Source organism: Mya arenaria, chromosome 8 (genome assembly GCF_026914265.1).
Source record: "Mya arenaria isolate MELC-2E11 chromosome 8, ASM2691426v1".
NCBI lineage: Eukaryota > Metazoa > Mollusca > Bivalvia > Myida > Myidae > Mya > Mya arenaria.
The window spans coordinates 18,277,728-18,294,519 of NC_069129.1; the positions used below are offsets into that span (position 1 = coordinate 18,277,728).

Genomic DNA, 16,792 nt, shown 5'->3' on the forward strand with positions numbered 1-16,792 from the left:
ATGAATACCGAATAAATTACAATACATGATTATATTCACAAATTTAACCTATCTGTTATAGAACGAAAACAAGTTATGTATAGGATTGTCAATTTATAGAATACCTCCAGCTTTTCGTAACAGAATAAAAGACGTAATGCAATCAATTATGATTGATCTATACTTTAACCCAAAATAGCTTTATAAGTGTCACCTCGGCTCTGACCTTCAAGCCTTGAATAATAGCAAGCATGTACAGCTTAACAAATAAAGGTTTATTATAGCAGGTTGTCAAAACTTAAGAGATAGAAATAGAAAATGATATTTTTTAACGATTGAAAAAATATTGATTATCAATTCTAAATTGAAACCTTTTCTTTCAATTCATAGTTTTTTTGCTGCTGGAAACGAAGGATTTTATTGCAAAAACATTCATTTAAATCAGCTATTTTATATCGCCTTGTGTACAAGACGGTACAGGTTATCTGGTAAAATGTACCTTTAAGTCATGCTTCGGGTTGCCAACCGTCGCAAGGAAGTAAAATAAACTTATTTGAAAATACATTTAAAGACACAACTCAATTCATGGAAAGCCAGTGGAATACAAAATTATATACAGATAATACTATTGTCTTGTGAACACGTAATTTATAATTTTTAAAATATTGAGAACAATTGGCTTGTGATTTACGCGATTAGATTGACATCAGCAAGGTTGGAATAACAGATCATTTAGTGCGTCTTTTGTATCCTTATTAGTGCTTTAGACTTACAATGATCTCAACGGGTTGAACATTGAACTGTGAGTTTTCCATTCTTATTTGTGATTGCTAAGAGGTGACATTCGTGTTACTTTTTTATCTCGTTAACTCGACTTTTGTATCTCTATAACACGACTCAGTATTTTGTTCAAACGATTAACGTATCTATTAAAAACGATTAAGTAACTCGCAACGAGTGTCTCTTTAAACGTTAACGTATCTCGTTAAAACGCCTTAGTGTCTCGTTTAAACAACTTACGCATCTCGTTAAAACGACTTACCTACCTCGTAAAACGACATATTGGCCAATCAGAATCGCCGTATAATATCATTCGAATTCACGATATTCTAATCATGGCTAAAGCAAAAGATGATCGGCGACTTTAACCGACGACCACGTATGTCGTTTAAATGGGTTGTCTAGTCGTTTTATCGAGATACTTAAGTGGGTTTAAGGTGTAACTAAGGCGTTCTGACGAGGAGAGTAAGTAAAATATAAATTTTCGAACAGTTCTGCGCATGTTTTATCTGCAGTGGCAGTTTTCCATTGAATCGATCGATCCTTATTGACAAAGAACGAACACATATGCATCAAAATGCATTAGCTCACATATTCTGAAAACAATGTATAGTTTTGCACTTAAAGGCCTAGTTTAAAGAATGATTGGCATGACAACCCCCCTCTGTTCATCTCCTACTAGGGGCCACTTTCCTGTGTATTTGTTTATTGGCTCAGGGCCATTTAGGGCCCATTTATATTAAGATAATTAGAAAATTAGATTAAGATCAATATAGAGGTTGTTTACTATACACGTTTTTTTTTTTTTTTTTTTTTTTTTTTTTTCGGGGGGGGGGGGTGGTCACTTATAGAAGGATTAAAGTAGGCCTTTAAGCCTATGACGTCGAAGAATAAGTATAACTTAAGTGAGAAGATTTGGATATTTAACAATGAACACAACATAACTACATGTTATTAAAGGAATTCACTCAGATTTTGGTTCCAAATATAATTTTCCCGGTAATGCATCTGAACACACTTATGTTATAATTATTTTACTCCTTGATACCAAAATTGTAGAGAAAATAGAATTAAAGAATACATTAGACACGCTGGTTTCCGTGTGGTGCGAACCAGCACCGGTACTTTCAAAACATATAAAAAAGAAACTTTATTCACTCGCTTACAGGGACTCATACTTAACTGACTGAAATTTAAACTTTATTTAAAACATTGCTAGCATCACGGGATACTGTCAATCAACCAATTACGCTACAGTTTTAAGTTTAAATCGCACAAGTAACGCAAACCAAATTGTGGACTTCATATACGATATTGGAGCACATACGAGTATCATCATTTGTTGAAGGGTTCCAAATGTCAGTATCTTAGGGCGTTTTTGTTGGTAGTAAACTGGTTTCAGTTTTATATCGGTTTCACGAACTGTGTATTTGTTGTAACAGTTTCAAATAAAACCCGAACCAGTTTTAATCGTTTTTTAACGAAAACCGAAACTGGTTTTTGAAACTATCGAAACCCCTACCGGAGGCGGTTTCCTCGGTTTGTTCCATCCGAAAACTAGTTTAGTGCGAAAACAACATGGCGGAAAATGATCAACCACGTTTGTTGAAACTCAATCGTTTTTATAACAATGGGCAAATGAGCTGAATGAAAAGGGTTATATTAGTAATTGTGTAGCACAGTAGCTCCGCCATGTTGTTGAAAATGTTCACTTAACCATGCACTTGTTACTTCAAGCAAAACTATCAAAACCGGTTTCGTAACTGCTGAAACCATTGAAACCAAAACTGAAACTGGTTTGGTGTCAACAAAAACGCCCTTAGTTTCAACGCTCCTTATTATTTGCCACACTTATTTCAGTATTGAAAAGAAAGTCCGTAAAAGTTTTTTACAAACCACGAACGAGTCTCTTGAGGCAAAAAAAAAACACTAACACGAACTGTAAATAGAAAATTAATGAACATGTAGAGGTCAGCTATCATCGTCAAATATTCACTTAACCTAACTACATGTACTTTATTTTCTGAGTTGCAAAAACGCTTTATCAAATTCCAATGCCTTTGCTAATTATCTTTGGTAAAGGAGTATCTTTATAAATATTTCTTTGTTTGCCAATCAAGCGATCATCTACGCTAATTGGCATATTGTTACACGGTACCGTAAAATGCGAAATCTGAACACATATTATAAGTTACGGGGTTAGTAGATGACCCGATATGGGATATACGGGGCAAAGGAAATCATATCGAGTGAGAGCGAAGTGAAGGGGAATTGATATCCCATAGCGTATATATCACGTCGACAACCCGTTTACATGCTTAAATGTTTCATTTATTCATCGGAATCGGAAAATAGACGCCATTCCGGTACGATATAAATTTGGTGACCCACTATGGAAAAATATGGGGTCACCGCGTGAACAGTCCTGGACCAATGGCGCTGCGTCATTCATGATGGAGGCGTGATATACACAAATACAGTTTTCCAATTTTCATTTAATGCACCGTGTTTGCACGCTTTCATTAACATTATCTTTTCTTACCAATAGAGAAGGACATTATGACATCCCAATTGGACCAAATGGACATGGACCTTGTATCTTCCCAAGAGTCGGTTGGCGAACCATCGCGCAAAAAACCTCGTTTGGACGACAATTATTTGAATTATTCTACGTGGGATGCAGATAAAGTTGCTAAAAAGCTTAAGCAAAACGATCTGAAGGAAGCTGCTGAGTGTTTTCGTAGTAAAATAGTCACTTATTTTTCTAGCATACTTTGATAATGTTATTTATTTATGCATATGTTTATTAATTTTCTCTTTCACTAAAATACTTAACATGCAATCAATTGATTAGAAATGTTTTGTCACGTGATATGTAATGTAAACTAAACTTATCATGTAACAAGAAACAATATGTTTACGTTATTAACGAATATGTTGAAATATATATTTTGAAATTTAAACATAAAAAGCCAATTTTAAGTTATAGGCATATGTATAATAAAGTGCGCGCACTTTGACCGATGAAGAAAATGCAAATTTGTCATACAATACATGTGCTTACATTGATTTTAGATTATTTTAAAACTACTGATATTATAATTTCCAGAGGAAGGTATAACAGGCGATACGTTAATACAGCTTGAAGACAACGATTTTAAAAAGTTGGGAATCACGTAAGTGATATTTTAAAGACATAATAAGAGATAACATGGATATGTTTTCATATGTTTGAAAATCTGTCACATTTTGAATTTTATTCTGAAAATATTTACTCCAACTGACGTTTTTGGTTTTTCATGATATAGGGACTGGAACCAAATAGTGAAATTACGGAAGTTTATTCGGGAAGTAAAGACACCTGCTATTCATTTTTTTGGACAAAAGGTAAGCCTCTTGAATTTAAGTTCACTGAGATGTGACAAGAATGGTTTTGTTCTCAAATGTAATCAAATACTAAAGTACTTCACGTCTTGAGGCTGTGATTCATACTTTTTTGTATGGGAGGGTTGGGGATTGGGGTGCCAGAACAGGAATAATTTTGGAAAAGAACACAACAGAAACATGCTCTGTAGCCAAAAGTTTAAACATAAGCCCGTTTTAATGGCACAGGTGTAAACGCCAAAGACATAAAATACAAAAATCACAAACAATAAACATGGAATTACAGCACAAAACTCCATCAACAGCACAGTGCATATATACTATATAAAAATAGGTATGTTTATCAAGGATTATTAGGTACCAAATACCACTTTAAATACCTGAACTCATTTTCATGTTCACTATTCTATATAGCTTCGCGTGCGCAGGGGTAGGGGGAGACTAGAGGTCATGCTATATTGTATTGGAGGGATTATATCGTGTGATGAGGATTGTTAGGGGAGGGTTGGAGAAGTCGGAGGAGGAGGGGCTATAAAAAGGTCAGAAATGCTACAGCCTGTTACCAGAAAACACCTTTACTTTCCCAATCATATACATTATTGTGCGCGAAGGGGTGGGGAAGTTTGGGGCTCATGCTATACTCTGTTTGAGGAAGGTGTGCCATGTGTGAGGGGATGGGGAAGCCGGTGTGTGATGGAGGGGCTGTAAAAAGGTCTCAAATGCTACAGTTAATTACCAATAAACATTTTAATATACATTATTGTGCACGAGATGGGTGGGGCAGGCTTGGGCTCATACTAAAGTCTGTTTGTGAAGGGTAGGCCGTGTGCGAGGGGTGGGGAAGGGGTTTTGAAAGCGGGCGAGGGAGGGAGGGGCCACAAAGATGTCTTAAATGCTACAGTTTATTACCAGAAAACACTTTCACTTTCATATACATTTTTGTGCCCGAGGGACGTTTAGCAGTTTGGGGCTAATACTATAAACTATGTGTGTAGAGTATGCCGTATGTGAGGGGTTGGGGAAGAGGGTGGGGAAGCCGGAGGGGGAGGGAGGGGCTATACAAATGTCTCAACTGCTTCAGCTAATTACCGGAGAAGACTTTCACTGTACTAAATAAGCGCATCGAGCACTTTATGAAAATAGCGTTATGCAGGACGCTGAATTCGGATTTCGAAAAGGGCGCTATATCATAGATTTGATATTTATTCGTTTGTCTTTAGTACAAAAATACTTCAATGTTTAATTATGTATTTCCCTATGTTGTATTTTTCAATATGATGAAATATTTTGATAATATTTATAGAAAAGCATTATTACTGAAATTGTATAAAATAAAGGAGGGATTCAAGGGAAATTAGTAATAAATATAATATGCTATGTGTCCTTAACATTGAATATGCCATTTGGTAGTAATGCAAGGTCAAAAGAAACTGGAATCATTTATTTCAAATTTTGCGAACGTCTGTTAGATGTTCGGAAACATACATGTACAGCTAGTGTTTATTTAGAGCTTGGTATATATCAACTTTATACCATAAATTTGGTTAAAATTATCCAATATTGGTTGAAAAATGTTAATAGTGATAATATCATAATAAGTACTGTATACTTGCAGGCATTATCCGACTACGTAAATGGAAAGAAAAAGTTGGTAGCAAGTGTATAAAACGTTTGAGTGGTTATGAATTTGCTTTTGTATTTGTTAGCTCTAATGTAATTACTGTGAAATAATTATTGTGTAAATTGAAAACAATAATGATAGAATGCTTTTAGCTAGATTGGTATGGATCTCTTGATAGACCAGTGTTGATTTTGTAAAAATAATTTACAGTGACATTTAATTATGAGCATTAATAAGATATCTTAAAGAAAGACTGTATTAAGAACATTTCTAAGATATATTAGAGAATAGCTGTATAATTTAGTGAAGGCATACACTTTCAGTTCAACATTTATGAATTCAAACGGATAGATTAAAACGTTGTCGTAACTGTCATATTTTGTTTTGTTTAATTCAAGAGATATCGAAAATTAATTCCATTGCATACGCATTTTTTCAAGTTTTGATATTATTCGAAGAATATATTAAACGACAGAAATTTATTTATCCGTCTGTGTACAAGTGCGTAAAGCTATTGAACTAAAAAAGATAATTATCTTTGTTTGTTAAAGAAGCTTTAATCTAAGTTGAATGTGTAATTTGTACGTTGCTTCTGTTCGTGCTTAATTTGTTTGTTCACTGTACTATAATATTCATATAGAAATATTACCTATTTCATATTTTGTACTACCTGTTTATTGATCATGCCTGTGTTTGTATATTAAAGTAACGAAGATGATTTACTAGGTACAAGTCTTAATACACTATCCGTCTGTTCTTTTAAAATGACTGTCTAAAATAAAAATCAGTATCAATGGTTTTCAAACGATGGCGAGCATATCGAACAAACAGAAAAAAGAAATGGGTGTCCTGCATTAATGCAACATTTTAAAATTCGAAAATGACGTTATTTCATGACGAGCGTTTCAAATTACAAAAATGTATTTAATATTGTACTAACCATCGATGGCAATGTTTGAAACTGTCATAACTTTTCAAATTGAATAAAATGAAAAGGAAGGATTTCATGAACTAAAGTATAAGAAGATGCTAAAATTGATAGGATACAAGGACTACAAATTATCATACGAACCCCATACCTTAAGAAGACCACATAAGCTGCACATTAATATCTTCCCTTCATTTTCGTGCTTAGGTGTTCAACGACCCAATACACGGCCATATAGAACTACATCCACTGTGTGTTAAGATCCTCGACACTCCGGAATTCCAGCGGCTTCGATTCATAAAACAACTCGGCACCTGCTATTTTGTTTACCCAGGGGCTGCCCACAACAGATTTGAGCATAGCTTGGGGTAAGCTTTTGTGTAAGATATTTCTTAATTTATCATTAAAGCAAAGGTACGTTATCTGATAGAGGTCTTTTAGTAAGATAATCTGTCAAACTCGTGTAAAAGGGATACATACGCAACAAATCCTAATTCTTTTCAGACGGCTGTAAACTTTTTTCTAGCACACCGGATTGGCATTTCCGGTGAATTCAGCCGTGCTGGAAAACTCCATCTGGCATCCCCCCATGCCAGATGAGTCACGCACTGTGACGTAATACTTTTCATTTCTTTTATTTTACACTCTTTGTAACCATAATTATGAGATTTCAATAGATGAGTTCCATAAACATTAACTTCACAAAAATATACATTCAAAACAAAACAAAATAACCCTTAAAAGACGTGAAACTGAAGGAACTTCTTGACGTATTCAGTGAATAAAAATTAGTGCGCGTCATGACGCCAGTAAACATCAACGCACGCTTTTTGGTGAAAATACAAAAATGCGCCTTTTTATGTATTTTTTCACACAAAAAATGTAATCTAAGGTTTGCTAGAAAAATATCAATCATGTGTTTCCGTTCCGGATAAAAAAAATCCGACCCTCGGGCACGCTGCGTGGCCAGTAACGAGGCTTGCTGGCAGCGCAGGTGCCCTCGGGTCGGATTTTTTTTATCCGGAACGGAAACACATGACAGATATTATTAATCTTCGTGCCCAAACAAACATATTTATCAAATACCGTAAACATTGTACACACAATGTACCGGTTGACTATTTAAGATACGTTTTTAGAATTTTGTATCAAAACCTTTTTTAGGGTGTGCCATTTAGCAGGTCAACTTCTTCGCGCGATACGCCAACGTCAACCAGAACTGGACATAACAGACGTTGATGTTCTCTGTGTTGAAATAGCAGGCTTGTGTCATGACCTTGGTAGGGATAGACATTTTTAAAAAAGTGGTTATTGTTTTCATACATAGATAGTATAGATACTATTTTGGCAAAGCATGCATTGTTATTGTAATATTTTTTAAATAAAATATATGATATGTATTGAAATCCATTTTTGTGTATGATATCTACATGTTATGTAAAATGTTTTGTATCATACTTGTTCCAAATGAAACAAGTGTTAACTGCAAGTGTAACTAAACTTAAATTGAACTCTTCTTTGATCATAGATATATGATATAACCATTCTTGTTGACCTTGTATATTTAAAGTCATGGCCCTTTTTCACATCTTTTCGATGACACATTCATACCAATTGTGTCACCTAGTTCCAGTTGGAAGGTAAATCATCTCAAGTTTGATTTCCACTTCTGCTTTTTAAACATTATTTCTTTAAGTTTAAAAGCAAAAAATAATATAGTAGAGCTCCCAAGCATGACATTTTTAAAATTGTGGTACCGACAAGATACATATTTCATACATCCTTTATTTAACTAGGCACAATATGTATCAGCTCCTGGAATATGCATTTCTTTTTCAAAAAAATGCTTTTGCAACAGACAAACATTTTAAAGACCTTGACAAATACGCGGTACTTTCATTTAAAACTAGGCATGATTGATAACATAGATAGATAAAAAACACCTCTTATAATCATGTGGACTATTTATTAATATGCCATGATAATTAAAACATGTGATAAAACATGAAATTCAATGCAACCATTATAAAACAAAATATATGTATACCATTGGTTTCAAGCAACATTATTTCACATGTTTTCAATATGTAAATATTCATATGAAAAGCTACAGAAACACGCTAAAAGGCGTTCTATTCTAAAATATCTATTCCACCCAATTTAATAAACAAATAGGTGGTTCTTAACATCGTCCTCAAATTAGTTTTAAAAACAACAAATGCTATGAATCAAAATTTATATACAACCAATAACAACCTTAATATTTATATAAAACACTACAGAAACAAGCTCAGTGCGAAATACGTAACATAAACCCCGTTTAATGGCACATTACCCAAAAGATATATAACATAAAAATAAACAATCACAACAAGAAGCATGGAATTAAAGCATAAAACTCCACAAACAACACAGTACATAATTACTATATTAAAAACTAGGTATGTTTATCAAAGATTGTACCGCCTTGGAACGGTCAGTAAAAATTAAATTGTTTTCAGTTTTGATCTTTTTCAAACTGCACTTTGACGAATGCATGTCTGTTTAATTAAAGATATACAGCATTTGATTATTATATCAATTCCATTAACCCCTGTTTTGTTCAAACAGTTGTCATAAATATTCAATGAACAGTCTTTGTCGCAAGGGCCAGCAACACTTCCACACAAATCGGATGATCTAAGATACGTACCAAAGCAGAAGCGCACTTTGTAGACATCTTGTCTATTTTCATATACAAGCTGTTTTTATTTAAAACTTGGGTTACTATTCTTTCATTTTGAAATATCTTAAAATAATATAATATAAACTTCATGAACAAGCCTAAAAATTTAAGGAACAAGACACAATGTTAAAGCCCGAAATACATTGAACGAGGGACACTAATCGTGCAGGTACACATCACCTCGATAAAATATCACTAGTTATAAATGAGATCAAGTACCGTGCATGTGTTCACTTGGATCCATCATACTGTTCATTGCTAACACAAATGGGTTATCAGCATTTTTTTATATGCGAATAAGCCCTATGCGGCAATCAAAGGATGCAATTGTTTAATATTATGTACTTAACATGCAGCATGAAGATATATCGATAAAGATGTTCCGTTACCTCGTGAAAGAGAACCAATTGAGGGCAGAATTTGGGAAATACGACCTGAAAAATGATGACATAACCTTCATAGAGGAGATGATCGCCGGGCATAAGCATTGTTGCGAAAAGGTAAGCTTCAAGTGTAATTTTATTTCTAATCTAACGCATATGCATACTGCTCCCTGTTTCAATTAGCACAATGCTCAATATGCTTTATTCCATCATTCAGGTATGGTCGCTACAAGGAAGATCAAAGGATAAAAGCTTCTTGTACGAGGTAAATTACGCAACAGCTTATACGATCGTTCATGAATTGTATGGTGATTGTGATCGGTGCTGTACACTCTGATTCGAAACTAAACCGATACGTTCAATAAACTAAAATACCCGCGATGATTGGTTTTACGACCCCATTTCTTTGTTTTGGTTCCATGACAGATCGTTGCCAATAAGCGAAATGGAATTGATGTAGACAAGTGGGACTACTTTGCACGTGACTGCCTCATGCTTGGAATCAGGAACAATTTTGACTACACTCGCTTCATACATTTTGCACGTGTTTTGGAAGTAAAGAAGAAAGAAAATAACGAAGTACATACGGAATATCAAATCTGTACTCGAGATAAGGTAAGTATAACTCAAGTTGTTGTTTTTTAGCCGATTTGTTTTGCCATTTTTAATTATCTGCATTATTAGGACCGTGATTTATAATTATGATAAATACATCCTAACAACGCTTTAGACCATATATATATATATATATAGGATGATATATGACATGTATATAATATGTTAAAGAGTGAGTTCCTCCAATATAATCTTATCTAAAAACAAACAGGATTCCGAGACACTATATGACATGTTCCATATACGTCAGACGTTACATCGCATTGCTTATAGCCACAAAACATCGAACATCATTCAAAAAATGTAAGTACGTTTGCATTTCCTCTTGAGATTGAGCAGGGGAGGGTTGTTTCGCATATCGGCGAATCTATCAATAGTGTAAAATACATTTAACAAATAAATGATGCTGTATTTGTTTACAAATTTGGCTTGCTTACATTTGCTAAATGAATTGAAATTCTTGAATGCATAAATTATTCCTTTTCAGGGTGACTGATGCGTTCGTAAAAGCCAATGACCATATCAAGTTTGTTGGAGAAAAGGGGTAGGCTATGTCAGCAATTGGTTTTGGTGCAATACTTTCTGCTTAGGATTCAGCCTTTGAAAAATATATATTTCATTGTCATTGTTACCACACTATATATGAATAAGAAAGGGCAATCATTTAATTAATGAGCAATTACGATTCAGTGTGGAGAAGAAGATGTCAGAGGCCGTCGATGACATGAAAGCCTTCAGTCAGATGACAGATCACGTGTTCAATCTGATACTAAATTCAACGGACCCAAACCTGAAGGAATCAAGGGACATTTTAACAAACGTTTTGAAGCGCAAATTGTACAAGTGTGTGGGACAAACACAAGCAAAGGGAGAACAAATGAAAAAAGAGGTTTTGTATATGCAGTACTTTATTATTCAGGTAGTATGTCTCTATTGTAAATATTAAAATGAAACTGAAGAGTTCAGTGGTGGTCGTAGAAATACCTTGTATTTGATCTGCAGAGTGGATATCTTTTGTCTAATACGACTTAGTCATTTTGAAAATAGATTACCGCCTTAGGCAGTTCTACGGGGCGTTGATGAGTTTTTTCTTCCAGAAGGTATTTATTTAAAAATTAAGTTGCTTGATCTAACACTACTTACAAACATTTCTTGTTTGAATAGGAAGACAAACAACAAATGATCAAAGAGATGCACGAGCATATGGACAAAGATGAGTACGAATATTCCCCATTGAAAAGTTTGAGCGACCATGGCATTGTTTTCCTGGTCAGTTTGAATGTATTATTTTGCAATATTAGATAACAACAACAACAACAACAACAACAACAATAATAACAAAAACAACACAACAACAACAGCAGTATCAACTACATCATCAACAACAACAACAACAACAACAACAACAACATCAACAACAACAACAACAATAACAAAAAAATAAAATAATAATACTTATAATAATAATAATAATTGTAATAAGGTAATAAATATTGGTAGATATGTACAATCTTTGAAACCGCTTGATATTTTTCCAGTTTGTAGATTTAGACCATGGTATGAACGAGAAAAATCCCATTGAGAATACGATGTTTTATTGTAAGAATAGTCCGAACGAAGCTTTCAATATTCGTCGAGATCAGGTACATTCTCTCGTTCTTTATCAACAATGACATCTTATCCAAACAGTTTTAGTATAATACTTACGTAATTATGTATTCAGGGCTTTCATGGGCCATCAAAGACGCTAAACATCAGTCGATATTCCAACTATTGTTTCCAAGTTCTTAGTCCACAAATGCATATCTATATTCTGCCAGTATTTTAGATTTATATACAGCATATGATTAAGAAGAAAGATGGACCTGTGGTTTCTCAAGAAATGCTTAAAACAAATAAATATATATTGTCATACGGTTTGTGTAAAGTTAAATTCTTGAAGGAAATTATTTATTATTAATCATCAGTAAGTGTTACCTTTTTCTGATAGGAATCGAACTTTCTGCCCGTACTGTTCAAGGAACAGGCAATTCGTGTTTACTCAAAGGCGGATGACAAGCGCTCCCAGAAAATGGTTAGGAAGGCTTTTGTCCGTTGGTGTGAAAAACACAAATATCCAACACCAAAGGTCGGTCAATGCTGTTTTATACAAAATATTCGAATAAATATACATTAATATGAATAGATTAAAACAAATCAAAATATACGAATATTAGGCAATATTAAGCAGTATTATGCTTTATTTCGGTTCCCGGTCCAAATGTTTGTGTTATACCGGACTAAAGTGGACAAATGTTTTGGTTTCTTAATTTATTTCTGAAACCTTTCATATTGTCCAGGGTGAACAGGCCGACAAGAAACCCACACAGCCGGCAAATAAAACGGGAAATGATTGGCAACACGATTGGAGCAGTTCTACACAGATCAAACAAGAACCAGATGTTTAAAAAACAACGCAGCTATCAAATATAAACACGTGCCAAGGCAAGGCATCTATCTATGGGTTTTATTCACGGGGATAAATACAATCTCGACAATTTGTTGTTAACCTTATTCACAGCCCAAAAGCTTGAAACAATATCAATTTCCCGAGCCAATTCAATTTCACTGTTTGCAGTTTCAATGGAATCTGTCGCGATCCACCTGTCTATAATGTCACAAATGCATGCCGCCACAAAATAAACCCCTTTTCAGGTTTTTTTTTGGAATCCGGAACGCCTCACCCGCTGTTTTAAATCTCATATAAGTTTTCCGCCATAAAAACAACCCCTTTTCAGGGTGTATTTGGAAACTAGAACGCTACACCCGCTGTCTTATAAATGCATACCGTCATAAAAAACAACCCCTTAACATGCTTTATTTGGAAACTGGAACGCTACCTTGGCTGTCTTATAAATGCATCCCGTCAAAAAAAAACAACCCCTTAACATGGTTTATTTGAAAACTGGAACGCTACCTTGGCTGTCTTATAAATGCATCCCGTCATAAAAAAACAACCCCTTAACATGGTTTATTTGGAGACTGGAACGCTACCTTGGCTGTCTTATAAATGCATCCCGTCATAAAAAACAACCCCTTAACATAGTTTATTTGGAAACTGGAACGCTACCTTGGCTGTCTTATAAATGCATCCCGTCATAAAAAAAACAACCTTTTAACATGGTTTATTTAAAAACTGGAACGCTACCTTGGCTGTCTTATAAATGCATCCCGTCATAAAAAAACAACCCCTTAACATAGTTTATTTGGAAACTGGAACGCTACCTTGGCTGTCTTATAAATGCATCCCGTCATAAAAAACAACCCCTTAACATAGTTTATTTGGAAACTGGAACGCTACCTTGGCTGTCTTATAAATGCATCCCGTCATAAAAAACAACCCCTTAACATAGTTTATTTGGAAACTGGAACGCTACCTTGGCTGTCTTATAAATGCATCCCGTCATAAAAAACGACCCCTTAACATAGTTTATTTGGAAACTGGAACGCTACCTTGGCTGTCTTATAAATGCATCCCGTCATAAAAAACAACCCCTTAACATGGTTTATTTGGAAACTGAAACGCTACCTTGGCTGTCTTATAAATGCATCCCGTCATAAAAAACAACCCCTTAACATAGTTTATTTGAAAACTGGAACGCTACCTTGGCTGTCTTATAAATGCATCCCGTCATAAAAAACAACCCCTTAACATAGTTTATTTGGAACTGGAACGCTACCTTGGCTCTCTTATAAATGCATCCCGTCATAAAAAAACAACCCCTTAACATGGTTTATTTGGAAACTGAAACGCTACCTTGGCTGTCTTATAAATGCATCCCGTCATAAAAAAACAACCCCTTAACATGGTTTATTTGAAAACTGGAACGCTACCTTCACTGTCTAAAATCGCATCAAGCATGCCACCACAAAAACAACCCTATTTCCAAGGCTAATTTGAAAAAAGGAACGGAACACAACTGCTGTTGTTATTTACGCTTTTAGACTTTACGTTGTTTTTATCTAATTTGCTAAATGTTTGCTTTTACAATAGAACATTAATTTATACGATATATTTTGGGATATACACATGCAGTTAGAAACTGTGTTTTTCTTTGACTGTTTGTTGATTTTTTTATTCTATCGCTTGAGTGTTGTCGTCCTTTTTGTCTTCGTCGATATGCAATCAATCATTTGACTACGACTTGAAAACCATTACAGATATTTTAAATATATAACTTGGAATATATGTGGCTGCTTTGGCAATGCGCACATACTGTGTAAGAATCACAAATATGGTAAAAATATTTGTCAAACGTGTTTTCTTTTGTAAAATTAGAACACCGGATCGGTTACAACAATATGTGACGACATAAGTACAACTGTTAATAAACATGTGTGTCTCAATTACATTCATTGTGCTTCATTAAATGTACATGTGTTTGGTCTGCGAGTGTTCCAGCTATTTGTATATCTAATGTTGAAATGTCTTGTATTCTATATGTATTAAAATTATGTTCTAAATGTTGATTTACGAAGTTGAATTACGCTTTGTGTAAAACAATTGATTTGAAAATGAAATGTTTGTAATCATTTGATGTATACTGCTTATTGAAATTAACAGCCTAGTTTTAGCTTGGAAAAATGATTGTGGCAGTCCAAAACATTTTCCGTTTTACTTTATGTATTAATATATACATGTTTGTACTGATTCTAATACTTGACCTCTTTATTACTCTGTATGCAGCAAAATGTGACCATGTAGACATATGATATAGGAATATAGTTTTTATGTATATCTATAGTTTCTTCCTACGATATCGGTTCTATTTTTTCCCAAATATATCATTTTATGAATACAAAGTTATTTTATATTTGATTAATTATAGTTTCTTTCGACTTTGATCATTTTTGATAAATTAATAGTTAAATATTTTCATCCGATGAATTTAATTGGTTAAATTTCTCCATCAGGCTCATATGAGTTTGGTTTAATGCTTGAAACAGGGGACTTTGATGGGTTAAATCCCCACTAGAAGAATTTGTTTTATAAAATCCATTCACTAGAAAACTCTGTTTTGTTAATCTCTCTACTAGAAAGTTTACGTCAAGTTTAATAAATGGAAAGCTGTAAGAAAGTGGTAAAAAGGTTTGAACATCGTTGTTTACTTGTCTATGCCTCATTGGTAGAATGGGATATGTTGTCTGACGGGAGCCTCCGTCCATCATTGTCGAAGTCTTATTTTACGCGACATTTAGATGCAAATATTTTCATATAAATCCAATACATATTTGAAACATAAACTGAAAATAGTAAAATCTATCTATATTCCATGGTTTCCATCAATTTCTTCTACTAGTGTTTGAAGTCTGCTCCGGACAAACTTTTGTCGTAGAAAAAGAGTTAAATGATTCTGGTACGGTGAGGTTTATTTTTTATTTTGTAATTGTTAACAAATGCTTTGACAAATATGTGGAAATGACCATCTAGTTTAAACCCCCAGTACACTCGTGTTTCATTGAACTTGTATATCACTGATTACTCCGCGGTTATCCAATCATTTATCGGTAAATCTATTTCAATGCGTTTAGGGGTTGGTTTGGTGTGTGTTGTTGTGTCATGTTGTGTAAAAGTATGTGTCGCTAGTTTAGTAATAGATACAGTACGAGGTTTTCTTGATAAGTGTCCTCTTACAGACGTAAGAATTCGTTTCGCTATAACGAACACCAATTTTGTCAGAGGCGAAGCCGAGTTGCCTTGTGCATTTTAACAGAGTTTAATTTATATTCTGACTACTGGTTTTGTCTCTGTAGTTTTATTGTGTCAATGATACTGGTAATTTGGCCATAAATGCTATACCGTAAGTCTTTATTTATTAAGGAAGGCAAATTTGCCATATCGAGTGCAAACAACGGGCGATCATCAGATTTCTTTACATTTAAACAACCTAACAAAGGCATTGTTTTGTCTTCTTGGCATCAAATATCTGTATTTATTTTGTTTAAATTGTGATATCAGTTTATGAATTAAGTTAAGTTAAGTTAGCTTATCAATCAGAATATTATTTTTACTTTTAATTGAGTTGCAGACGTCGTATATTAAACATTAAATTTTGTTATCCCACTACTAAAGCAGTCGTAAAAGTGTTTATGATATCCTTGGCTTTGATGACAATATATTCGACTTTCGTCATAAAGACTTTAAATGTAAAGGAGCTGTACATACATATAAGTTTTAACACTGGTATGGTACGTATCGGTACTTATTTGGAAAATGTCTCATTTCTGATACCAGTTTTAGTTGAAACGGGAGTCAAACCCGTATATTTGTTAATAGTTATAACAGTATTCTATTGAACACATATCGTATTATGTAGTTCGACATAGTTTTATAATAA

The 16,792-nt window shown here is 34.1% G+C and overlaps 1 protein-coding gene across 1 annotated transcript; it reads left to right on the forward strand.

Moving 5' to 3' along the window:
* The first annotated feature begins 353 nt into the window (after positions 1-353).
* LOC128244023 (deoxynucleoside triphosphate triphosphohydrolase SAMHD1-like) lies at positions 354-16,730 on the forward strand. Its single transcript, XM_052962042.1, has 17 exons — positions 354-781; positions 3,308-3,502; positions 3,869-3,935; positions 4,068-4,146; positions 6,900-7,060; positions 7,857-7,972; positions 8,975-8,985; positions 9,774-9,917; positions 10,018-10,065; positions 10,227-10,415; positions 10,627-10,718; positions 10,903-10,959; positions 11,106-11,304; positions 11,580-11,684; positions 11,954-12,058; positions 12,406-12,543; positions 12,755-16,730. Exons 2-17 carry the CDS (start codon positions 3,319-3,321, stop codon positions 12,860-12,862), a joined length of 1,803 nt encoding a protein of 600 aa, XP_052818002.1. The 5' UTR covers positions 354-781; positions 3,308-3,318; the 3' UTR covers positions 12,863-16,730.
* The last annotated feature ends 62 nt before the right edge of the window (positions 16,731-16,792 follow it).

Bases quoted from the DNA above. Each gene is read 5' to 3' on its own strand.
- LOC128244023 (XM_052962042.1), top strand. From the start codon at position 3,319: ATGACATCCCAATTGGACCAAATGGACATGGACCTTGTATCTTCCCAA. The intron at 7,061-7,856 runs GTAAGCTTTTGT...AACCTTTTTTAG, and splicing joins AGATTTGAGCATAGCTTGGG to GGTGTGCCATTTAGCAGGTC. The intron at 12,544-12,754 runs GTCGGTCAATGC...CATATTGTCCAG, and splicing joins ACAAATATCCAACACCAAAG to GGTGAACAGGCCGACAAGAA.